The following is a 24,787-nucleotide window of genomic DNA, read 5'->3' on the forward strand; positions in this document are numbered from 1 at the left end:
TCCTTTAAAAATAAGCAAATGTCCCCTACATCATCTGACAGGTTCCGGGAGCCTTCTTGCCTCCATTTTGGATCACAATTCCATGGCTGCTGTCCCATCTACTAAGAAAAGCTCCTTGAGAGCTTTGGCTGGTCTCTTGCACAAGGTTATTCATTCCCTGTGTCTATTAGATACCAGGTACATAACAGCAGGAGACGTCACTGAGAGTTCCCCCATGCTTTTAATGTGCCAGGCACTGTGCTAAGTACTGAGCTGCTTTGCATCATTCAACTCTTGGAATAACTCTATGAGTTAGGTGTATTATTATTACTCTCGAGTAATAAAGCACAGAGAATGAAGCAATTTGCCCCAATTCACATAGTTGGTAGGTAGTGGAACTGGTACTGTCAGCCTGCCTCTAGGGTCTTTGCTTAGGTGGATATGCTGGCATCCTGGCTAAGAATAGTCCTGCTCCAAAAAAAAAAAAAAAAAAAGAATAGTCCTGCTCCACATTGGCTGGCTGCAAGGTGTGGCTGCAAAGAGCATGAGGGCCCAACCTCTGGAGACCCCAGAAGCTCTGGGCAGGGGCTACGGACCTCGCAGGCCCCACATGTGTCTGGAGAGAGGAGAACACTCCCCCCACTCCTCTCCTACCCAAGGAAAACTCTGGGCCAGGAGAGAGGCAGTAGAGAGGGAGGCAGAGGTTAATGGAGCCCGGTAAAAGACTCCATCAGTGGGGCTTAAACAGAGGAGCAGCACCACTTCACATGCTGGTGGGAGAACCACTAGAACCATTAGCAGGACATTAGCACTACTTGAGGCACCGGGGAAGGGGTAGGCCCAAGAAGATGCTCTGGTCAGAGCAAAGGAACTGAGGGCTTCTGGGAACCAAAAAACAGTAGATCCAAGGGGCTTAGCCTCCATATCTATAACATGGAAGTACATGTCAGGGGAAAGAATACAGATAGTTTGTCTCTCTCCTTCCAGATCTGGATGTGATTTCTATATTAGGGTCTTGGTTCAAATATGGGGATCTTAGGACAGATCAGGATAGCATCACCCATAATGTGCATTATATCAAATTAAATTACACATGTACCCCTGCAGATAACTGAGCATTCACAAGGTAGGGGTGACCTCCCTTCCAACCCCAGCCCCCTGCCAAATTCCTCTCATGGTATTTCCTTAAGCATCATATATTTAAGGCAGATCCCAGTTCCCAGGCCAAACAAAACCCTTGATGTGCTCTGTCAGCATCTCTGCCAAGGACATCTTCCCTCCACCAACCTCATGCGCTGCATATCTGCTTCAGATTCGAATCAGCACATTGTCATTCAGTAAGTGTGGAGAGAAGCAGGGCTTGGGGCCCTGGCGGGTGCACAGGTCTAAAGAAGGAAGAAATCTGAGTTTCATTCCTGTCAGTGGTTGTGTGACCTTGAGCAAATGCTGAACTTTGCTGAGACTCAGCTATGGGATCTGCAAAATGAGGATAATCATGGGACCTTGCAGAGCTGTGAGGGCAAGGGCTGAAGGGTGTGAAGTGTTCCACGCTGAACAGGTACGTAATTGTTTGTTTGTTTGTTTGAGGGAAAGTGGGGAGAGGCTGAGGGAGAGGAAGAGAATCTTAAGCAAGCTCTGTGTCTGGTGCAGAGCCCCACATGGGGCTCGATCTCAGGACCCTGCCATCACAACCTGAGCCAAGACCAAGAGTTGGATGCTTACCCAACGAGCCACCCAGGCACCCCAGAACAGGTGCCTAGTGAGTGATAACCTAGTGCCTACAACAGTGCCCACCCAGCTCACTCTCTTGTCCTTCCTCTGTTCCTCTTTTAAGGCCCCAGAATATTGATTTCAGTTTTCCTTGTCTCTCTCACTGAATTGTGAGAGCCAGCAGGGCATAGACTCGCTTCTGTTCACTACTATCTCCTTAGTACCTGCAACCATGCCTGGCTATGGTGAGCAATGGATAGAAGGATGGATAGAGGGATGGATGGATGGATGGACAGATGGATAGGTAGATGGGTGGATGGGTGGGTGATAGACATGGGTAAAGGAGAAAGTGAATGATAGGAAAATTACATAACCAGCTTATGTGGTAGGTGGAAACATCTAGGCCCAGAGGGCAAAGAGGCTCTGATAATATGGAAAATCAGCATTGGGAGCAGCCCGGGTGGCTCAGCGGTTTAGTACCGCCTTCAGCCCAGGGCGTGATCCTGGAGTCCCAGGATCGAGTCCCACATCGGGCTCCATGCATGGAGTCTGCTTCTCCCTCTTACATGTCTCTGCCTCTCTCTCCCTCTCTCTGTGTCTCTCATGAATAAACAAATCAAATCTTAAAAAAAAAAAAAAGAAAATCAGCATTGGAAAAACAAAGAATGTGGTTTGTAGAGCAAAAAAATCCTCTTTCTATTCAATAGTCTGGAAGACTGGACCCCAAAATATTCAGTGACCTGAGTGGTGGGATGATGGCGATTTTTATCACCAGGCTTTTGCTTTTGGCTATTGAGGCCAGGTGTTACCTGTGTAATTAAAAAAATATATATGAAAGAAAACCAAGTTACACAGAATAGAGAACCAGTGGCCATGTGCAGAAGAGACCCTAGTGCTCCTCTTTGGTGCATCTTGCACATAGCCCTAAAAGGGGATTTGCCAGATCAGACATTGTAGATGGCATTTACCAGCTGCCCCAGCCCTACGAGTGTGGCATCCCTCCCTGGGGCCTCATCTTATCAGAGAATGCTACAGAGCATTCTCCAAGACAGTCCACGATTCATGAAACCTTCCTGCCTTGCCGCCTACGAAAAAATGTATTCCTCATACATTCCTCAGTACAACTAAATGTAATTTCAATTTTATGTCTTTATGAGAATTTTCCCAAGTAAGGGGGAAAATAGATTTTATCAGACTACACTCCCCTATTTTTGGCTCAATGTGGCCACTGCGATGATAGTTCCTGGTCTCTGTGTCTTAGGATGGAGGTTCTGGGAGGCTGGCGTCTGACTCCCAAATGTCTTGCATATTGAGGACACCATAAATATTTGCTGTATTGAATCAGCCCTCAAGAAGAATCTTTTTTTCTTTGTGTGAATAGTGTTATTAGATTTTCATATTACCTAATATCCTCTGTGGAGAAGGGTCCATTTCCCCACATATTAATTTGACATAATTGGACAACAAGTAACATGGTTCTGTCCAGTTTACAAGTAAGCCCCACCACCTGTTCATTGTCTGCTCAAAGAAAAGTGTGTGTGTGGGGGGCACCTGGGTGGCTGAATGGTTCAGCATTTGCCTTTGGGCCAGGGCGTGATCCCAGGGTCCTGGAATCGAGTCCTGATCAGGTTCCCTGCAGGGAGCCTGCTTTTCCCTCTGCCTATGTGTCTGCCTCTCTCTGTCTCTCATGAATAAATAAAATCTTTAAAAACAAAAAAAAAGCAAAGTGAGAGAAACATGTCTATTTGCCTTATTATTTGTCTCCTGGATATCTAATCCTGAAAAAGCTGAATTATTGGGATTTTTCTCCCTCAGAGTTTTTAGATATAAATTAATAAGTATAATAAAATATCACCTATCCCAGCTCCTGTTACTTTAGAATTGGGTTTATTTTCCATATGGCCTGCATGAGTGATTTGCAAACACTATAGGTGTCCTCTGTCAGCATTTCGGGGTCAGAAGGATGCTTCGGGGAATGAAGCTGCTTTCAGAGCCTTGTCAGCACATGAGATTTGACAGTGGCAGAGCCAGGCCCCTGGCTGCATTTGTACAACGGGCCATTCACTGACCCCAAGGGGAGCCCAACTCTGACTTCCCTACAGGAAAGAAGCTACCAATTCAAATATATGTATTTTTAGTTTCAACTCAAGCTGAAGAATCAAAGACTTCTGGGTCCTTGGCCCTTCCTTGCGCCTGCAGATAAATAATCTAATGAGCAATGCAATTTCTTATGCCCAGCTGTAGAACACACTGCCTGTGGGCACCTGGGTGGCTCAGTGGTTGAGTGTCTGCCTTTGGATCAGGGTGTGATCCCAGGGTCTTAGGATTGAGTCCCACATTGAGCTCCCCGCAGGGAGCTTGCTTCTCCCTCTGCCTATGTCTCTACTGATCTCTGTGTCTCTCATTAATTTAAAAAAAAAGAAAGAACACACTGCCTAAGAGACCAAGGCCTGGAGAACTCACTGCTATGTGGCAAGTGCTGGAGCCTGGCAGATGAAAGGCCATAGTGTGCGAGGTGCCATGTTCTTTCTCCTGCCCAGTGTTGCCAGGAAGGTGTGCACCTGTAATCTCCTGCAGCATGAAGGAGAACATCAGAGACTGTCCGAGGGCCCCCACCTGGGGAAGTACCAATGAAGGCAAGGAATACATGGTTGACTCTGAGACACCTGCTCTCAACTTCAGCCCCAGCTGGACTCTCAGAACATCTTGGGGAGAAACACCTTCCCACAATCCGCCTTTCCTTTATGAGTAGCCTAAACCTCACTGGGGTAATTCATCTATCTTGTTTCATGAATTTCGGTTCATTCAGATACCCATCAAGTGCTTCTTTGCCCAACACATGTGTCTTCTCCCTTTTTCTTCAGTAACAGAGTATCTCATACTCTCTGCAGCAGCCATATTAGCCTCTCAGATTCTGGGTCATGGGTACTGTCCTCCCTCAAGGCGCAGGGCCTTTGCACAAGCTGTTTCCTTAGCCTAGAGTTCTTCCCTCAGACCTCCATCCTGGCTCAGGCATCCCTTTCTGAGACAAAGCCCTGCTTTGATTCACCCCTCATGCTCATCTAAGAGTACTCACAGCACCATGTGTCCTCCCGCATGGCACTTGTCACAGCTGCGCTGTGATGACTGACTAATCTTTCCCCCAAATGTTTATCACTACCTGCCCTGAGCTGGGCATTGGTGTGTGATTTTTTTTATTAGTGTTTGTTTCTCCCAAATCATAATAACTAGTAACAGTTGTTCCTAAGACTTGATCATCCCTACAGCCTGGCTCATGGAGTAGGGCTCCATAAATATTTGTTGAATGATTGAATTCTTGCAAATGTACCTAACCAATAGTTATAATTCCCCACAGACAGTAAGAATTTGTATAACAAGACAAAATATAACAGGATCCATGGGCTACACTGACTGCTACTGGTTCTGGTGGTGATCTAGATCTAGAACTGTTTTGTAGGAAAGAAAGAGCCGTGAGGCTGTACTACCAGTTGTTCAAATGGCTCCACACTTTATGGTGACAGATGAGAATGGTGATGAGAATGTGTGAGAAGCCAGGTGTTCATGACAGTGTAGATGGTTCTAGGAAAAGAAATTACTCTTGAACAGGAGTCAGAGATCTCACGCGGAACATGCACAGTGGTGTTTAGATTTTATGACTAGTAACCAAAGCACCATCCTTATTACTGACGTTCCTGCACGGAAACAATCTTACCATTCTGTTAGAAACCCCCCCACCATTTGCCCCATAGGCACTATTTTCGATCACATGAAGTTTCTTAGGGATGTAACCATCATAGAACAGACCATCTCAGGTGAGAAGATGCAGGAGGCACAGAGACACAAACAACTCTACCACTGAGAACAAAGCTTATCTCATCCAACCGTTAGGGGTTGGGCATAGTATGGGGACGGGAGGGCACACCATCCCTCCTTAGAGGAAGGCAGACGTGGCACGTTCAAGCCAGCCAGCTCAAATCCTCGAATTGGGTGCCACAGCCCCAGATGCTACCTGAACATGTCCTGTTATATCGCCTTGGAGCTGGCTGTGGAGAAAGCACCACTCTGCGAACGCGTGCTTGGGTTGTCAAGGAGACCAGCAGTATGTGGGACACTGCACCCAGGGCTGGAAGTCAGACTTTCAGTCGGGTGACGTGGAGAGGGGAGACCCACTCCTCTAGGTAGGCCTCAAAGACATATATCTACAAAGGTAGATTCATATGTCACAACAGATGAGAAAATTGGAAGGTGAGAAATTATTACCCTGGTTTTGGGTGGTAGTGGAGGGCGGGGGTGGCATTCACCTAGTCCCCCCTTGAAGGACAATCATGCTACCTGCTTTGCAAAGGGCTAGAAGGTAGACTGTGTGGGGAGGCAGACAAGAGTGGTTTTCTTTTCATAGCCTGTTTCCATGGTGCCTGACAGCACTTGGCAATCTACAGCTGGGGAGTCTTGGGACAGCCAGGGAGCCCCAGGGCCTTATCTTACACAGGCCACCCTCCCAGGCCCATCCCTGTGGCCTGTTTGGGCCCCCAGAGTGACGGAGGCCATAGGCGAGCAGCCGGGGGCCCTCTCGCACTTCCCCGGGGAAAGGAGATGAGTGACATTGCAGACAAAGGGCAAAGCAGAGAGACAGCAACCTAAGAGCCAACATCTATGGCTTGGGCACACTCCCTCCCTGGCCCCTGCCCTTGGGGAAAGTTCTGTGAAGCATGAGCTTCCTGGGTTTCACTGAAGACCTGGCAGGCCTGTCTGCCCAGCAGACCCCTAACTAGGAACACATTCTTTACCCCCCCTTAGCCTGGACTGTGAGCCCAGATCACCAGATAAGGGCCTCTTTGATTTCCAGTGTGTTTACACACGCCGTGGGCCCCACGTCTTAGAAGGAACCAGCTGCATCCAGGCCGGTTAGGACGCTCCCAGGCAGGGCAAGGAGAGACGGACGCCTTACCTGTTCCTGGGAGTTCATCACCCGCAACTTCATCTGCTTCAGGTACGTGGAGGTGAGGGGCATGTTGTAATCGATGATCCCGGAGACCAGGGGAGAGGGAGGTTCGTTTTCTGGCAGAAAGAACAAAAGGAGGCCATTTTCAGTCTGTGCTCTGGGCCCCCTGGCAGGCACCACAGCCTGTTACCCACACGGAGAACACAGCCTGAGGAGAACGAAGATGGGCTGGACCTCACAAGCTGGCGGCTCACAAGCTGGTGCTGAAAATGGATTTGGGTTGGGTGCCAGTGTTTAGTAAGAGTTCAGATGTTAAAGATCAGGACTATCTGGCCTCTTTGAGAAATGGAAGTTCCAGTCACCCAGGGCTCACCTTCCCCACATGGCCAACCACTGCTGCAGCTTTGCAGCAGCCCCTTTTTTCAGACAGGGTGTGAGCTCTCCGTTTTGCCATCGTCCCCACCATTTCCTATGCACATTTTCACTTGATTATGAGACCTGCTAGGCCCTCAGAGGCGTGTATGTTTCCAATCCTGGTTTAAGCCAGCTTCCTGGGTGCCCACGGGCCGCGACCACCTGACCACATCTCCCACCCCCATAGTATCTCCCAAAAGCATGGTCAGGTGCCATATGGCTTGCGGGTCTAGGCCAGGCCTCCAGTACCTGCCTCCCAAATTCTCGTCCCTTCTTAATTATGTAGAGAGGAGGCCTGTTCCTCCCATTTATTGCTTTCTTGTCCTGAAGATCAAAGTAATGCATGTTCCTTTTCTAGAGCAGTTGCTAAGTGTGGAGAGATGTAAAGAAGAAAAACCCCAATAACTGCACCAAGCTGCTTGGCATATGCTTCTGGTTTTTTTTTTCCCTGTGATTTCTCTTTTTTATGTAGTTGATATTAAAATGCATACAGAAAATTATGTAGTCCACTTAAAAAAATGTTGTTTTGTTTTGTTTTGTTTTTTTTGCTTAACATCATCATCGTCATTTCTCCCACCGTCAAAAATCTTGGTTTGTTTGCAAACAGCATTTTTATACCTGTGTACTATTTTATCATAAGTTACTTAAGCCATTCACCTACGATTGGCTACTTAGGTCGTTTCCTATTGGGAGCTTCTATAAACAATACTACAGGGAACATCTTCATGTGTGAATATTGGTACGTATTTCTGACTGTATTTTTTTAAAGAATTTATTTATTTATTTATTTATTTATTTATTTATTTATTTATTTATAGTGTGCACATGCAAGCCAGGGGAGGGCAGAGGCAGAAGGAGAGAGAGAATCTCAAGCAGACTCCATGCTGAGTGCAGAGCCCAATGTGGGGCTCCGTCTCACAACCCCAAGATTATGACCTGAGCTGAGACCAAGAGTTGGACACTTAATCGACTGAGCCACCCAGGCACCCCTGATTGTGTCCTTTTTAGAATACCCCAAAAAACGGAATTTGTGGGTCAAAGAGTAGGACTGTTCCGTGACTCTTTTTTTTTTTTAAGATTTTATTTATTTATTCATGAGAGACAGAGAGAGGGAGAGAGAGGGAGGGGAAGGGGAGAGAGAGAGAGAGAGAGACAGAGGGAGAAGCAGGCTCCATGCAGGGAGCCCAATGTGGGACTCAATTCTGGGACTCCAGGATCATGCCCTGGGCCAAAGGCAGGCGCTAAACCACTGAGCCACCCAGGGATTCCCCCCCTTTTCTTTTTAGCGATTTATTTATTTATGCATGAGAGACACAGGGAGAGAGGCAGACACAGGCAGAGGGAGAAGCAGGCTCCATGCAGGCAGCCCAATATGGGACTCGATCCTGGATCTCCAGGATCGTGCCCTTGGCCGCAGGCAGGCACCAAACTGCTGAGCCACCCAGGCATCCCTGTTCCATGACTCTTAAAAATCTTTGGCTAAGCTGCCTTCTGCAGGGGCTGCCGCAGTGGACACCACCCAGCCTCTGTGTTCTGCATCTTAGGTGCCGCTCTGGGTGCTCAGGTGGACAGACTAAAATGGCACAGGAGTAAATCAAGGAAGACGGGGAGCACGACTGAAAGGGAGCCTGTCACCCCCCTCCCCAGTCTAGCTTCCTCTTCAGATGCCTCCTGCTATGACCATCTCAAAGCCCTGGAGTCACCTGCTGGGACCTGTCACACTAAGTGGGGCCTCACTTGGCCAGTTAGTCACTTGACCCTGCTTTACCCTCTCCCTGGGGAATAGTTCTGGTTACCCATTCTCTAGCCTCCTCTTTCTGCCTCCAAAGCTCCCTTTGGTGCCTAGTTCTGTTCATGGGCTGGGATTTGAGCAGTGTGAGGAGGAGGATTTCTGGACCAGAGCTATTTTGGACTGGCCAGAGCCTACCCTCCACCATCACCGCTGTGCTGGAAAGACTAGCAAAAGGCCAAGTGGGTACTGGGGTCATAGTGGAGGAACTGGAGCTCAGGCCAGGAAGGTCCCTGCAACCTTGAAAACACCTGAGTGAAAGAAGCCAGACACAAAAGGGTAAATGCTATATGATTTCACTTAAATGGAATACCTAGAGTAGGCCCACAAATTGAGACAGAAGGTAGAACAGATGTTATTAGGGACTAGGGGTTGGGAAGGGGAAGTTATTGCCTCATGGGTACATGGTTTCTGTTTGGGGTGGTGAAAACGTTTTGGAAACACACAGTGGTGTTGGTTGCCCAATGGTGTGACTATAATCAATGCCATTGAATGCACACTTAAAAAAATGATCGAAACAACAAGCTCTATGTTATGAATATTTTAACAATAAAGGAAAAACTCCCCTGCAAATAAGAGGGTGAAGCTACCCAAAGGGGCAAAGGAGTCTCTGCTTGATACAGGGAAAACAGCCCCACAGAAAATGGAGTCCATATAGACCGGTCTTGGGGACGATGGGTGTCCTTTGCAGGTGGCATACTTCTGGTGATCATACAGCTTGAATAATATTTCTTTTTTTAAAAAAGATTTTATTTATTTATTCCTTGAGAGACACAGAGAGAGAGAGGCAGAGACAGAGACAGAGGGAGAAGCAGGCTCCATGCAGGGAGCCTGAGGTAGGACTCGATCCCAGGACTCCAGGACCACACCCTGAGCCGAAGGGGGTGCTCAACCGCTGAGCCACCCAGGGATCCCCTTGAATAACATTTCTTAACGAGTTGTATAAAAATGCAGAACCATGTTTTGCTTTTTAAAAAGCTGTGTTGTCACACTCAGACTTTTTGCGTTCTTCAAGGAAGATTTTTTTCTTCAAAGAAGAACTAAATGTCACTACTATATCTCAGACACTGGCTTAAAATGGGCCGAAAAAAAAACTTTTTTTCTAGAGGTTTCCTCTTGGTTCTGTGGCGGAGGGTTCTGATACAGGCTGCACATTGGCACCTTTGTTCGGGCACCTGGCGCTGTAATTGGTTTCAGTGTCCTTGGGTCCTCTTCTTGCCGCCTCGCCCTCAGCCCAGACTTGACCTCCTGACCCCCGGGAGCGTGCTGGGACCCGTGCCTCCCCACCCACCCCGGCTCCATGGGGTTGGGAGCACTACGTGAGGTAGACATTTGAGCAACCACCCTGAGACACTTAGATGAGCCATGGTTCCTGTTTTCAGATCCTGGGTCTTCAGACAGAAAATTCTGCCATTTCTGTTTCATTTCCTCAAAGACATGGTTATCTGGTGAAGAGTTGTGAGCAGGGCCACCCTCGTCCCCTAAGGATGGCTGGTCAGAGCAGCAAAGGAAGAGCTCATCCGGCGTCATGCCCATTCTCCATGTTCGGTCATCCAGCGAGGCCAGGCACTGTGTTCCTTTTACCGATGGACACCCCTGGCCTGCCTACAATACCATGACTGCTGATGAGAAGGCATTTTTAATAAAGCCAGGTACAGCTTGGCTTGGAGGGAGGGGGGAGCAATGGCTAGGACAGTACTCTGGAAGAGGGAGGAGGCTGCTCCCTCCCCAGCATGTCCACAGCTCAGAAATCACCTGCACATGAAACGCCGGGACACCTGCACCCCGATGTTCATAGCAGCCATGTCCACAATAGCCAAACTGTGGAAGGAGCCTCGGTGTCCATTGAGAGATGAGTGGATAAAGAAGCTGTGGTCTATGTATACAATGGAATATTCCTCAGCCATTAGAAACGATGAATTCCCACCATTTGCTTCGATGTGGATGGAACTGGAGGGTATTATGCTGAGTGAAGTAAGTCAATCGGAGAAGGACAAACAGTGTATGGTCTCATTCATTCGGGGAATACAAAAAATAGTGAAAGGGATTAAAGGGTAAAGGAGAGAACATGAGTGGGAAATATCAGAGAGGGAGACAGAACATGAGAGACTCCTAACTCTGGGAAACGAACAAGGGGTGGTGGAAAGGGAGGTGGGCGGGGGGTGGGGGTGACTGGGTGACAGGCACTGAGGGGGGCACTTGACGGGATGAGCACTGGGTGTTATGCTATATGTTGGCAAATCAAACTCCAATGAAAAAAAGTAATTAAAAAAAAAGTGCCCAGAAGCAAGCTGGGGGGGCTCAAGAGGAGGAGCCAGGACACCCTGTGGGCACACACACACACAAATCCATCAGAGATCAAGGTGCAGCGAAATGCTAGCAACCTGTGCCTCCAGAGGTGTGAGTTTGGCGGGGAGGCAGGACCATGGTGAGCAGGGGGCATTCTAGGTGAGGGAAGGTGCCAGGGAGCTGGCTGTGGGACCAAGGCGAGGAGAGAGGCAGGCGGGGTTTTCAGCAGTCAGGAGGCCCACGGTTCTGGAGGTGATAAGTGGCTCACATCAGGAGATCGGTTCAGTAGGAAAGAGGTGAGGAGCAGGGGCCAAGCAGGAGCTCTGCGGAGTCATGCGCTTGCGGGCGAGACACATACCAGGACACGCAGAAGCTAAGGTGGACGCACAAATGGACCCCTGGGCTCTGTTGAGACAGGCCAGCCTCTGCTGTGGTCAGCACAGAGAGGGACCACACTCGAGTCACTAAAAATAACCTGACACCCCTGGAGAGTGAGGAGTTTGCGAGGGTCACAGAACCACTATGATCCAGCAGGTTGCTGGTGACAGAGGCAGAGAGACCACTCAAAGAAATGTTTCAACACCCTTTGCCAAGGAAAACTGAGACCTGCCTAAACAGCTAGCCCTGGTTTTACCAGCCTTGAAAATAATCAGTGAGGGGCACCTGGGTGGTTCAGTTAGTTAAGCATCTGCCTTCGGCTCAGATCATGATCCCAGGGTCCTGGGATGGAGTCCCATGTCTGGCTCCCTTCTCAGCGGGGAGCCTGCTTCTCCCTCTGCCTCTGCTCCTACCCTCCCCCCACTTGTGTGCAAACTCTCTTTCACACATACTCTTTCTCAAATAAATAAATAAAATCTTTAAAGAAAGAAAGGAAATAATCAGTGGTGATCAATAATCATCACAGGCCAAGCCAAATGATGACCTTCACAGTGGGGTTCCCACAGCATGCATCAATCGAGGCAAATTTCGGTGGAGGTAGTGGCCCTTGCTCCTCCGGTTGGAGCACATGGGGGCATTTCTCCTGAGCTTTCACATACGGAATGGGAGAACTCAGCCCAGAGACCCCCGTGGCCTCGGGTGCTGGTGGCAAGCCTCCCAGGCAGGGCTGGATGTTGAAGGATGTGTGCATCATGGGGGCCCAGAGCAGCCACGAGATCAGCCAGCCTGTGGTGGTGTTCAGATGTGGAAACAGAGACCTGAGGCCTGGGGCTGGCTCAGATGGTGATGGAAAGCCTCTTCCCCAGGGATGTGAATCAGTAGACCAGCCGAGTATTTAAGAAGCACTGATGTGTCTGCGTTCAGGGTGGGGAGAAGGTGTGGGACTCAGCGGGGTGGGACTGATGGTGAGTCCATTACAGCTCAGGGGAGGAAGGGCTCAGGGGGCTCTAGAGTAGCTCCCGACGGCTTTGTGCCGAGAGGATCCGAACAGCGTTCAATCATGTAGCTGACAGCTACTCAGCACCGGTTAGGAGTTCCACGCAGACCCTCTTGCTCCACGCGGTGGATACTAGTATTAATACCCCCATTTTACAGATGAGACACCCTCCCCATGTTACACAGCAAGTGAGTATGAAAACTGGGTCAGGCGAGGCCAGCAACCAGGCCAGCACAGGAAAGATTCCTTTGCAGGGGCAAAGGAATCAGCTGGAATGGGGTCACATGGGGGGAAGACAGGAAGGAAGGATCTGGAGGGGCCAGGCACAGAGCAGGTTGGAACCACACAGAGGAGTCTGGGCCTGGTTGAGAAGAAAATACCACCTGAGTGGATGATTCTGTCTCCTTTGGTAGATAATGTGTTTGCCCACTGCTAACTCCTGGTTTGCTTCCATACAAATAATATTTTGTCACACCAAAGGAAACTGGAAGGTGCCTCCCCAGAGGCCCCCTTCCCCGGCAGCTGGGGCTGGTTGAGGGCACAGCTGGTTCTCACTCTCTGTCCCCTCTATGCCTGGACTCACTCAGGGGTGGTGGAAAAGGAGCGTGGAGCCAGAAGGCCCTGGAACTTCCCATCCTTGGACTTCCTGATCCTCGGCAGCCTCCTTTGTTTGTGCTCCCGGCGCTGGGGGAGGGCACGGGACTGTCCAGGCCCCCGCGCTCTGCCGGGGACAAACTGCTGGGCAGGGGAGGCTGCTTTGCTTCCTTTCTTTCTTTTTAACACGAGTCCAGGAAGCCAGGCACTTTCCCAACAGCCCCTTGAGAAGTCTCCATCCTGTTCCCTGTCCCCCTCCTGCCCCACCTTCCTGGGACAGGAACACAGGCCTGCTTCTGGGGCTTGGGGCAGGGTGGGGAAGGGGGAGAGCCAGCATGACAGGGGTGCCTATGAAGGAGCAAGCAGTATGGCCACGTCCAGAGAGACCAGCATGGCAGGAGGAGGTCAGATCTGCAAGCTCTTAGCTGGGTTAAGAGAAGGGACACCCTGCCAGCTGGCGATGGGAGTCCAGGCAGCTAATGCCTCTGGCCATTAAGCAGACAGGGGAGCCTTTTAGACTCTCAGGCTCTCCACTAGCAGCTTCCAGAAAACAATCTCTTCCCTTTTGCCCAGCATCCAGATTGTATACCCGGGGTGCTGACCTAGGTGGGGTGACTGACCGAGTGTCTCCCTGTGGAGCCACCCAAACATTGGCACTCTTGTGTCTGGACACGGTGGTACAATGCTGTAGGGTCGAGGGAACAGGCTGAAGTTTCCCAGGTGCCTGCTGCATCAGGTGCCCTACAGAATGGCCTCCTTTAATTTAACTCCAAGAGACAGGCATCACACCCATTTTTGTGATGATAACATAAGTTCTCCTGCCTTCTGGTGGAGCTTGGACCACCGATTTCACCATAACACTCTTCTGTGCCCCATTTCCTCAGGCAAGCTGGGAGAGATACCTCATAGGATCATAGAAGCTGGTATGAGCAGAGAGGTCCCCAGCCTACCACAGGACACTCAGCCAGGTCCAGGCACCCCACCTAGGCCCACTGGATGCCCCCCACACCCCCGCCTATACTTTTCCATAGGCCACACTATCTCCTACTCCCTCAGTGTCTCCTCCTCTCCTTGTGTGGGAAGCTGCTCTCCTGCGGACAGAGAAGTAGCATTCTGAAGGACGGATACCACGCAGCTGCCTGTTCTCTGTCCTGCCTGGAGCAAACCCCTGGAAAGAGGCTCTAGCACAGAACCCACAGAGCTGGTTTATATTCTAGGCGGCTCCCTGCTGGCGTGAGTGCTCACATTCTCTCTCTCTCTCTCTCTCTCTCTCTCTCTCTCTCTCTCTCCCCCCCTCTCCTTCTCCACCTCCCTCCCATCCTCCTCCTCCCTGGGGGTGGGGGCATAGTGGTGGCAGCCCAGAGAAGAAACAGGCTGCTGCTGTGCTCAGCATCGCCCTCCTGGACATGCCAAAGCCCACAGATGAGGAGGAGTGGAGCTGCAGCCTCGAGACGGATACCTTGCAGTCTTCACTGAGGAGTGGGGGAGGTGAGGAATGTCCTCCATACCAGCAGAAAGCAAGGGAGCAGAAGACAGGGAGCCTGCAGACACCCCAGAGCAGCCCACAAATGCGGCCCCTCTTGGCCTTGCCTGTTCCTCTAGGCTAGAGCTTCAGTGTCTGACTCTGCCAGTTGCTATGGAAACAATTAGGACAGAACAGGAAGGGACAGGCAACCACCAGCAGGGCACACGCCCCTGGGACCCAGACCCTGACAGGGTGGAGGTGCAGCAGGGAAAGCCCTCCTGGCCTATTTGCAGGCACCAGGGTTGCAGCCACATGGCCTGGGCCAGACCAACTGGGGCAGGGGCCTCGGAGCCATCGAGATTATGATAACTGTAACAACCCCAGCTCACTCCTCCAGCCAGCGAGCCCCATGCCAGGTACAGGGATTAACTCTTAAGCTTCATCGGCCCTCTGAGGTAGGTACCATGATTAACTCCACTCCACAGATGAGGGGGCTGAGGCTCAGAGAGATGAAATCACTTGTTCAGGACCCACAGCTGCTGAGTGGCAGAGCTGTGGTTCGAACCCACCCAACGTGGTCTTGGGGGGTTCTGCTCTTAAAACAGGACCTCAGCATTTATGAAGTATGAGACACACGTTCCTGCCCCACATGCTTTAGAAGCTACCCACTGTACCAGACAAAGCAGCTGTAGCCTAAGGACCCCATGGACAGGAAGGCTTCTGGATCTGGTGAGTCAGCTGGTGTCAGAGTTACCCATGTGCATCAGAGACCACCAAAATGAGAGAAAAAACAAACAAACCCCACTCGACACCTATGCTCCAATGTCTTTGTCGTCATCTCCCTGAGCTTTGTTGTTGATTTTTCCTTCTCTAGAAATGGTGGATGCCACTTGGGTAGCACCCAAGTGCCCAGCTTGCCCTTCATTCTGAGTCTGTTCCCATCCTCAGGCAAAACACCCACCAACTTAGCAACCTTTACAGGCTTGATGCCCAGGACCAGCCTAAGAGCCCTGACAAATTGCCCACCTGGGCACCATGGCTCACGGCAGAGCTATAACCCTACCAGCAGAATGTATTGGCCCACCTGGCTGTGCCAAAGCCACCTGCAAAGAGATGGGCCCCAGACTTACCAGAGGCCTCTGGGGGTGCTCAGGGTGAGGTAGTGAGGAGACTGAGGTGGGGGTCCTTGCTGTATCTCAGTGGGCAGGGCAGAACAGGAGAGCAGGGACCTCGGTCCAAGGGACCAAGTTTGGCTGGTGGCAAGTGCCCTGGGCATTTGAATTCTTTTTTTTTTTTTTTTAATATTTTTATTTATTTATTCATGATCGACAGAGAGGGAGGGAGAGAGAGAGAGAGGCAGAGACACAGGCAGAGGGAGAAGCAGGCTCCATGCACCGGAGCCCGACGTGGGATTCGATCCCGGGTCTCCAGGATCGCGCCCTGGGCCAAAGGCAGGCGCTAAACCGCTGCACCACCCAGGGATCCCCGGCATTTGAATTCTAAGTAATCTCCCCAGATTTCCTGGATGTGTGTAGGGAAGGAACACTCAGGGAGGACCTACTGCTGGCAGGGGTGGGACTACAGGGTAAAAAGGTGCATGTGGTAGGAGGTGTGCTCCTGTCTTCAGAGAGCTCACAGAAAGGGCAGTGAGACCAGACCCATGAAGACACTGCTCTCAGGGTGAGGCCTGGGAGGCAAGAATTAAGGAGCTTAGGCAACAGGGAGAGGTGATCATTTCCATCAGGAACATTGGTGGGAGAAGAGGGTCTTGAAGGACAGTAGGAATGCACTATCAGTTTTTTGATGGAATTTGACTTTTTTTTTTTAAGTTAAAGAAAACAACAACAAAAATGAGGTGCTTTGGGCAATGGACCCACACTGGCCACTGGGAATTGTGACAACCGCTGGCCATGCACTTTTCTTTCTGCGCCAGCAAAGGGCAGACCCTGCTGGTGGGAGCCCCACCCCCAGCCTCCCCCAAGCCACCAGCACACCCGCCCCCTCCCCTACCTTTGGGCTCTAGGCCATTGGAGTTAAAGTGCATCCTCTTCTGACACTCTGTGCAGCTCATCAGGAACCGGGTCACGGCCTCTCGTGGAAGGAAGGCATAGGTCTCCGCAATCTGGGGACAGAGGAGCTTTGCTCATTATATGGGCGAGGGGGAGGCCACCTGGTCACCAAGCCGCCAAGGTTTGTGCTTTGGTGGCATGTGCTTGGCCCTTGCAGGAAGGGAAAGGATTTGAGGAGCAAAGGGCAGGTGTCCTCAATTCTTAGCCACACAAATGAGTCAGTACTCTTATGGAAAACCATTTGTTTTAAAAGTTTGAATAAAAGAATTAGAAATTGAGAAGGCAAAAGCATGTAAAGATTATCTAACCTATGTTTTAACAAGTAATAGTCCTCTCAGAGTATTTTATTGTTGCTCCTGAAAAAAAAGAAAAAGAGTTTCTAAACATTGCTCTAGGGGAGGACGAAACAATTTCCACTCTTAAGAGATTGTGGATAAACTGAGACCCACCTAATCTACTGGCCCTGCGCCTACGAACAGAACCCAAGGTTCTACAAGCTCTTCCTGCAATAACTCGCAGATCAAGAACACTTTAGGGAGAGCTGTGAATGTCTGATGCCAAGGGATCAGATTTTTCAAACTGGACACGCTGTTAAGAACCAGCACAATTCCAGGTGAGGTCACAAGGCCCAGAGAAGTAGACCTACTTGCCCAAGGTCACACAGCTTGTTAGAGGTGGTGGCAGACCAAAGCCCATGCTCCAGCTCACACCACTCCATAACTGCCTCCAGGGGGCCTCTCCTAGCCAAGGAGGTGGGAAGGGAGGTGAAGTAAATGGGAAGGAATACAAGAAACAGGCTGGGCAGGGCAGTGGGGAAGGAGGAGGTGTGGGCCCAGAAGCCCAGCCATCTCTTCTTGCTCTGGGTTTCAGGAAATGATCTGGCCCTGGTTTAGCGGACTCTCAGGCTCAGGTTCCCCTGCTGAGGCTGGTAGCTGCCCAGTGGCTGGTTTTCGCACATTTCCCAGAGCCTGGGCCCTCCCGCTCCTCTCCACTAAGGGGCAGCATCAGCCCAGCATTCCATCATGCTCGCCGCAGCCCAGCCGGGGAAAGTTGGCCGAGGGCTCTGGTCCGCCCAGAGGGAGGGGACAGCACCAGGTCTGCTCCTTCAGGATGCACGAGTGTCCTGTCCCCTCTTTGTGGTGGCCAGGAGGTGGAGTAGGGTAGGGCAGGGCGGATGGGCTTGGGGAGGGTGGGTGGCGTCTTAGGGCTGTGGCCAAGCCCTCAGAGGACCAGCTCAGGCTGTGCCCTCAGCTCAGCTGGTCTGTGGAGCTCGGGGGGCCGCTCCTGCTTGGTGGCCGGCTGCAAAGGCAGAGTTAATTTTGGTGACACAATTGTTATTTCTCAGCTGATTTGATGCTCTGCGGAGCAGGCAGGCTCCTTGATGAGTTATCTCCCTTCCAAATTCCCTGTCTGATTGCCTTCCTCTGGAGGTCAGGGACAAGGGCAAACCCCTGCTCTCTGATTGGAGCTGGTGGATGAGAGGGCATGCGGCCCGTCCTCCTCGGGTCTTAGGGCTCCAGGATGGGGGCTTTCCTGCCACATATACGGACATCTTCATTCCCAGCCCAGCCTGCCTGGAAATCTTAGGGGTGGCATGTCCCTCTCAGGCCTTCAGGATTAAGAGGGCTGGGCTCCACTGAAAGACAGATGGCACGTGTAAACAGGCAAGTGGGAAGGGTGCCTACTGGGCAAAGAGCCGGGCTGTGGCCGAGTTGGGCAAACAGATGACCTCTGAGGCGCTGCAAGGTGTGACATCCTAGGTCAGACCTAGAAGAGATGAGTTGAGGACCTGGGGGAGGAGTGTCGCGGTCTGCTGGGAAAAGGAAAGTTGATACATAGGAACAGCCCTACTTCACGATATGGAGCTCACCTGCCATTGGGCAGAGAAATAATTTTTACAGCACTTAAGGAAAGCATTCCTGGCCTCGCTGCTTCGCTGCTCTGACATGCTTGCCGCACGGGCAAAAGCCCTACTTGCCACCTGACCCACTGAGGGTACAGCTACAATTCGCAGAGTTGTGGCCACAGCTCTCCTGGCCTCAGTTGGGATCCTAGCAGTATGCAAAGCTGGCTGGCCTGACACAGGGCAAGGGACTGCTGGGCGCACACCTTCTGGCCCTGGGTCCCACATAGGGGCGCCAGGGGGCAGGGGGTAGGGTGGACTCAAGAAGTATAGGTTCCCTCCCTGGAGGGAAGCTTTGCCCTGTGTGCAGCCTCAGTAAGAGCTCCAGGCAGGGGGAGGGGGGATGTCAGTGAAGTGCAGAGTCCAACCCAGCTCCATGCTGCTGAAGAGGCCTTCACAGAGGAAGGAGCATTGTGTGGCCTTCAGTCTTCTTTGGGCATCTTTTGGTTGTCCAAATGAGAAATGGGATCTCCGTTTCTGTCCAACTACATTGATGCCCAAGGCCACAGGACCTGGGGATGAGCTGAAAGGAGGACAATCCTCGTTTATGCTCTAGTCAATAAGATGGTGGTTTTCAGATAGTTTCGGAGCTCCAGACACAGTTCTGGAAATAGTCTCTCGTGCTGAAGCCCAAAATGTGAAACAGATAAAGATAGAGCTGCTGTGTTTAAGGAGGGGAAGCCCCAGGACCCCTGCTTCCAGCCAGCTTCCCTTAGAGGTCTGCTGCCTTGCACTTGGGGTCTCCAGCCCGGACACTGAAACCTTTCACTTTTTTCTTAGTGGTAAAATGAAGGGAGACTTCATGGCAGGGAGAGCAAAAGCTATTTGCAGAGTTGTTGACTTGTAAGGCCCCATTTTTGCTCCCCAGCTCAGGGGCCGACAAGGACAGATGAGGCCAATTGGGGGGATTTGCACCACTTTACAAGATCCTCCTGCTGCCCTGCAGTGGATTAGCACGTGGTGGGCCTGGAACAGCTGCTGACCACATCTGGCCCCAACTCCAAAGTGGTCTGGGCAGCCAGATCCAGACTCTGTAGCTCGATCTAGCCTAACAACACCCTGGGAAAGGAAGCAAACAGTTTGCTCCAACCCAAATGGGTACAGACTCCAGAAAAGGCTCTTGAAAAAGGACCAGTCCTCTGTGTGGGATCAGGGAACTCTGTAGAACCACTTGGAACCCTCCCCTGACCCTGGGGCATGGGCAAGTCCCCCTACGGGTCCTTTGGGTCCTCTGGTCACAGTGCATCTGAGTAAGGCAGGGACTTCCTGCCCCAAATGGGAATCCCCTGCATAATCCATTGTAAATGGCCTTCTATCCCTGACTCGTATATACCTTCCGTTTCAGAAAGCTCATTACCTGTTCTCTCTGATATATTGCTGGACTGTGGTGGGTGCTAGAAGCTTCTTTTTCCCCCACAGAAGAATGTGCTTGCTTTAATGTCCTTGAACAAGTCTGCCTATTGCCCTTCCAGGCCCCTGCTTCCTGCAGGCACTACAGACCTGTAAGAATCTGGAAGGTTCCAGGTGCCCTACAGATGGGCAAGGCAGTCCCAGGATTCAGGTCTGGTAAAACACACAGAGACAGGTCCCAAAACCCTCAGCCAGGGGCTCGATGCAAATGCCACGAGGCCAGGCTGTGCCTCCTTGCAGCCCTCAGCACTGAGTTTTCTTGGGGGCTCTTTCCCAGGCATGGATAAGACTTAAGAGCAAGGCTTGGGCTGAGGAAAATGGGAGCAGATGAAAAGAAGGGGGACAAAAGCATCCAGGCACCACCCCCACCCCCAAAAAAGGAAAAGGGTGGCAAGAGAAGGGTGACAGATGGGGAAGGGGGGAAGGGAGCGGAGGCACACCGGGGAGGAGGGAGGTGCAGCAGCCCCCTTGGCCTTCACACCCACTGCAGGAGGGCCCTGGCCTGCTCCACTCAGCCTTGGCCCTGCTGCTGAAATTCCAGCTCTGTGTGCCGCCCAGCTGGCCCACTGCCAGTCATGTGCCAGCTCCAGGCTGGGCAGCGGGAAGTGGGGCACGCGGCGGGCATATGGACGAGAAGCCAGGAAGTGCAGAGCAAAGGGCTGCACGTCCGCTTGGCCCAGGGACACAGAAGCTGGCCCAGGGACACAGAGGCTGGCGGGACCAGCCCAGCCCTGCCCTCCCAACAGCACGGAGGCTGCAACCTGGCCTTCATAAATATGCAACAAGGGGGCGACTGGGTGGCTCAGTTGGTTAAGCCTCTGACTCTTGGTTCAGGTCATGATCTCGGGGTTGTGAGACTGAGCCCCGCATCAGGGCGGGAAGTCGCTTGAGATGCTCTCCCTCTGCCCCTCTCCCCCGTTCATTTTCTCTCTCTCTCAAATAAATAAATAAATAAATAAACAAACAAATAAATAAATCTTAAAATAAATACCTAGGGAATGCCTGTTGTGTGAGGCTTGGTGCTGGATGTGAAGGGGACCCAGGAAGTCACATGGTCTGGCGGGCCCAAGCCCATTTACCTTGACCACAGCAGGTCATCGGGCTTACTAGCTGACCACAGGGGGTTTGTAGAAAGGCAGGATGTGTACTGGTCGTGGCACAGGCTCTGAACATCAGTGGGGTGACCTCCATGCAGGTTATGTTTCCCTCTGAGCCTCATTTTCCTAATTGGTAAAATGGAGATAAAAGTAGGACCTGCTTCATATATACACCCTCACACACGTGAAGGCTCAGAGAGCTGGTGCCCGGGAAGTGCTTTGAGCGCAGAGCCTGGCACATGTGAGTTGCCGGGCACTGGCAAATTAAATGCTGAGAAAATGTGCTAGGTCTCATGACTACCAAGTGGCCTGCAAAGTCTCTGGCTTGGGTGTCACTCCCTTCATCTGTGACCCTCTGGTGGGAATACCCTCAGAACTCCCTTTCCTAACACACATGTACTGAGAAGCAGGAGGTGTAGGGCAGGTAGTATGATCATCTCCTGCCTCCCTTAGCCCAAACCCTCATCTTCTGAGGTCCTTGGGCACATGGGTCCATCCATAAGACTCATTTAGGGCAAAGGTCATCTTTTTTTTTCTAAGATTTTATTTATTTGACAGAGAAATCTTCTACCACAGAGAGAGAGAGCACAAGCAGGAGGAGTCTCAGGCAGAGGGAGAAAGAAGCAGACTCCCTGCAGAGCAGGGAGCCTGATGTGGGGCTCGATCCAGAACCCCGGGATCATGACCCAAGCCAAAGGTACATGCTTAACTAACTGAGCCACCCAGGCATCCCCAAAGGCCATCTTCCGAGGACAAGGACAAACCAGATAGTTGGAATTTTAAAAAATCAGGCCATATGGGAAAATCACGGACTTCTACAGGCCACCTCCACAGCAGTCCAAGGCTATTTATAGGGATGGGTTTGGAGTTCACAGCTGCCTTGGGTGGGGAAACCCGGTTATAGGGATAGGTCTCTAAGAAGTCAGAAAAAAAGTCAACACATGGGGGGGCATGAGGACACCAGCTCACTGCCATTTAAGTGCTATGTGACCTTAGGCAGGTAGATCAACTCTTTGGGTCTCAGTTTCCTTACCTGCAAAATGGAACTGCAGTCACATGACTGCTCTGAAGCTTGAATGAAAGTAGAGTGCTTGGCTTTACTGGTTTAGTGGTGGGTCTTGGGTTCAGAGCTCTGCGAGAGCTACGGCAATGGCAGTCAACAGGGGGATGGGACCAGAACACAGGTAGGCCCCGCCTGCTCTGGCTACCATCTCCTCTACCTCCCCATATGTGACGTTTCCCACCCCTAGACTCTTATCTCTGCTCCCTTCTGCCTACACAAGCTTAGAATGCCAGTTTATATGCCATCTTCTCCATGAAGCCCCCCTGGCTTGGCACTGAATGTCACGCATGGGGAGGTTGAGGACGTGTCTTTGCTGAGTGCCCATGTATTGTGTCTGGAGGTACCACCGCTGAATGCCCTGGGGGCTCTTGTTCCCTCAAAGCTAGTCTTGGAGACATTTCTGGTTCTCATGTCTCAGTTTTGCTCTCAGCCTCCCTACCCCAAATAAAATTGTGATCTCCCTGAAGGTAGGGGCCATGTCCTCAGACTTCCCCTGGGGAACTTCCAGTACTGACTTCATAGGGTGGTAGAGGATTGAATGAACTCACACAGAGGAAGCATGTAGGGCAGGCCTTGCACACAGTAAATGCAATGGAAGCATTTGCTCTTTCTATTATTATTATCTGGCCACCCCCACCCCCACAGTCCCAGAGCAGGCTGCAAGGGGCTGGGGCGAGGAAACAAGTGAAGCAGAAACTAGGAAGAGGAGGGCTTTGCTCCTGCTCTCATCCTTCTCCTTCCCTCCCTCACTCCCTTCAACCTGCTTCTCCTTTGTGCTCAGACCACAGAACCCGCCCCCTCACCCCCCTTGAGCCATCTCTGGCTGCCATGCCCTTGCCCTGTGCCCCCCTGGGTCCCCAAAGGCCGTTTCATCACGCCTCAGCTCCCTGCCCTGCCCCCGCCCAACATGTGCGCAGCCCATGGCCTCCTGCCAAGGCCCCAGGCTGCCCACAGAGGCCCAGAGACAGACATCTCACCGCTCGGTAGGTTTTCTTCTGCCCAGCGTGCTTGGGGGCTTTGCCTGGCTCCGCCGAGCTCTCCACGTGCATCGAGTAGATGATGTCAAAGAAATCTTCCACCACAGCGACCCGCTTCAGAGAGATGCCCTCCGGCTCCGACAGGCCATCTGCCCCCTGCGACAGGGCGGACAAGCTGTGTCAGTGTCGGGGATGACGGCAGGGTGAGAGCTGGGCCCCGAGGCCTGGCAAAGGGTCGGGGGCAGGGACGGCGCTGCTACCTGACCCGCAAGGCCTCCAGTGGTAGGTCTGGAGGGCTGGGGGTGGAAGGAGCTGGCTGAGACGGACCCAGGGACGGGGGCACCAGAGTCAGGGTGGCTTCTGCTACTAAATCTACCAAAAACAATGGGCAGAGAATGACAACAACGAAAATACAAATTAAAAAACCAAGAGGCTCCATGTTCACAATTTCAGACAGATTGTGCCAGACTCAGGCGGGGAGCTCTCGCATCACATGCTGTGCCAAGACCATCCTGGAAGCCTCTGGGGAGGGGGGGTGCTAAATAGATGCAGCCCCATCAGGAGCTCGCCAATTAGTGGTAACCTTTCACTGTGGTCCTGGGCTGGGGTCCCAGGGGAATGGCTTGGATCACCTGGGTGACTCCTGCCTCCACCCTGGCCTTTCTGAAAAGCTTGTCACCACTGCCCGCCCTCCCCACTCCAGCAGCTGAGCACCAGCAACAGACCCAGGCTCTTTGTGTCTGGAGATACAGAGAATAACAGACACAAGGCCACGTGGAGGTGGCAGGGCCTCATGAGCAAGGTGGCCGTGGACCCCCCGAGTCTCTTTATCAGGCTGGCGTGACTGCTGTCAGCTGGTTCTGAAAAGGCGTGCCGGGACTGAGATGGGTCCTGCTGCTGGGCAGACACCTGCCAACTCCCACTAGCAGGGCTGGGAGGGAGCAGGGAAACTGCAAGGCAGGAGGCTGGGGGATGTGGCCAAAGCCCATAAGGGAGCAGACTATTCGGTGAGGTCTTTATTGATAGGGCACAGGAGACACAAACCCAGGGTAGGTGTGTGTGTGTGTAGGTGTGTGTGTGTGTGTGTGTGTGTGTGTGTGTAGGGAGGACTCAGGGGGAAAGGAGGCAGGCTTTTCTCTAAAAGTGTACAAACCCAAATCTCCCAGAGAATTCTTTCCTAAAGGATCTTGCTCATAGCTCAGGAACGTCAGCTCTAGGAGGGAATGGGCCTCATCTGGTGGCTCACAGCTGCCTCCCTAGCACCTAGAACAATGCCTGATACACAGTAGGCTCAAGAAATGCCTACCAAATGATTGACTGCTTCTAAGTGGCAGCCAGGCAGGGTAATTTAGACATACTCTTCCTCAGTCTGAATGGGGCCCATCATTGAAGTGGCTGTGTGACCAGGAGCAGTTAGTTTCTCTAATCTCAGGTCTTTTACCTGGAAAATACGGTGAACAGAAGCATTTTTCCTATACGAGCTACAGAGAGGAATAAAGGAGATACCCGTGCAGCACTAAGCAGCAAGCCCAGTCCAGAGGAACTTAGAAATAAATATAATCACGGAGTGCTTTGTTATTTGCAGTTTCCCCTAGCTATGATAAGGCTGAACATTACAACAAGCCTAGGAGGTTGCTAGGGAGAGGACCTGCCTGTGGTATAGTGACTGGTAAGTGGCGGAGCTGGGTTAGGATCTAGTCTTATATAGTCC

At 51.6% G+C, this 24,787-nt stretch overlaps 1 protein-coding gene and 1 long non-coding RNA gene across 9 annotated transcripts in view; one reads left to right on the plus strand and one right to left on the minus strand.

The window, feature by feature from the left end:
* The window catches only part of NOL4L (nucleolar protein 4 like), a 130,848-nt gene that overhangs the window by 58,429 nt on the left and 47,632 nt on the right, over positions 1 to 24,787 (minus strand). For 7 of the 8 annotated variants that reach the window (XR_013365150.1, XM_077872693.1, XM_077872699.1 and 4 more), the window contains exons 2-4: positions 23,077 to 23,232; positions 16,568 to 16,679; positions 6,638 to 6,747 (exon numbers count right to left, since the gene is read on the minus strand). Coding sequence is in view for 7 of the 8 variants with exons in the window: in XM_077872693.1 (XP_077728819.1) it covers positions 6,638 to 6,747; positions 16,568 to 16,679; positions 23,077 to 23,232 (378 nt within the window). In the remaining variant the exon portion in view is untranslated. Of the gene's footprint in view, positions 1 to 6,637; positions 6,748 to 14,551; positions 14,578 to 16,567; positions 16,680 to 23,076; positions 23,233 to 24,787 lie in introns of those variants that run through there. The other variant, XM_077872701.1, reaches the window with a different exon arrangement.
* LOC144298181 (uncharacterized) lies at positions 14,710 to 15,366 on the plus strand. The gene is made up of 2 exons (XR_013365151.1): positions 14,710 to 14,973; positions 15,163 to 15,366. It is a non-coding gene; the product is annotated as an uncharacterized LOC144298181 (long non-coding RNA).

Source organism: Canis aureus, chromosome 26, assembly GCF_053574225.1.
Source record: "Canis aureus isolate CA01 chromosome 26, VMU_Caureus_v.1.0, whole genome shotgun sequence".
In the NCBI taxonomy this organism is placed as follows: Eukaryota; Metazoa; Chordata; class Mammalia; order Carnivora; family Canidae; genus Canis; species Canis aureus.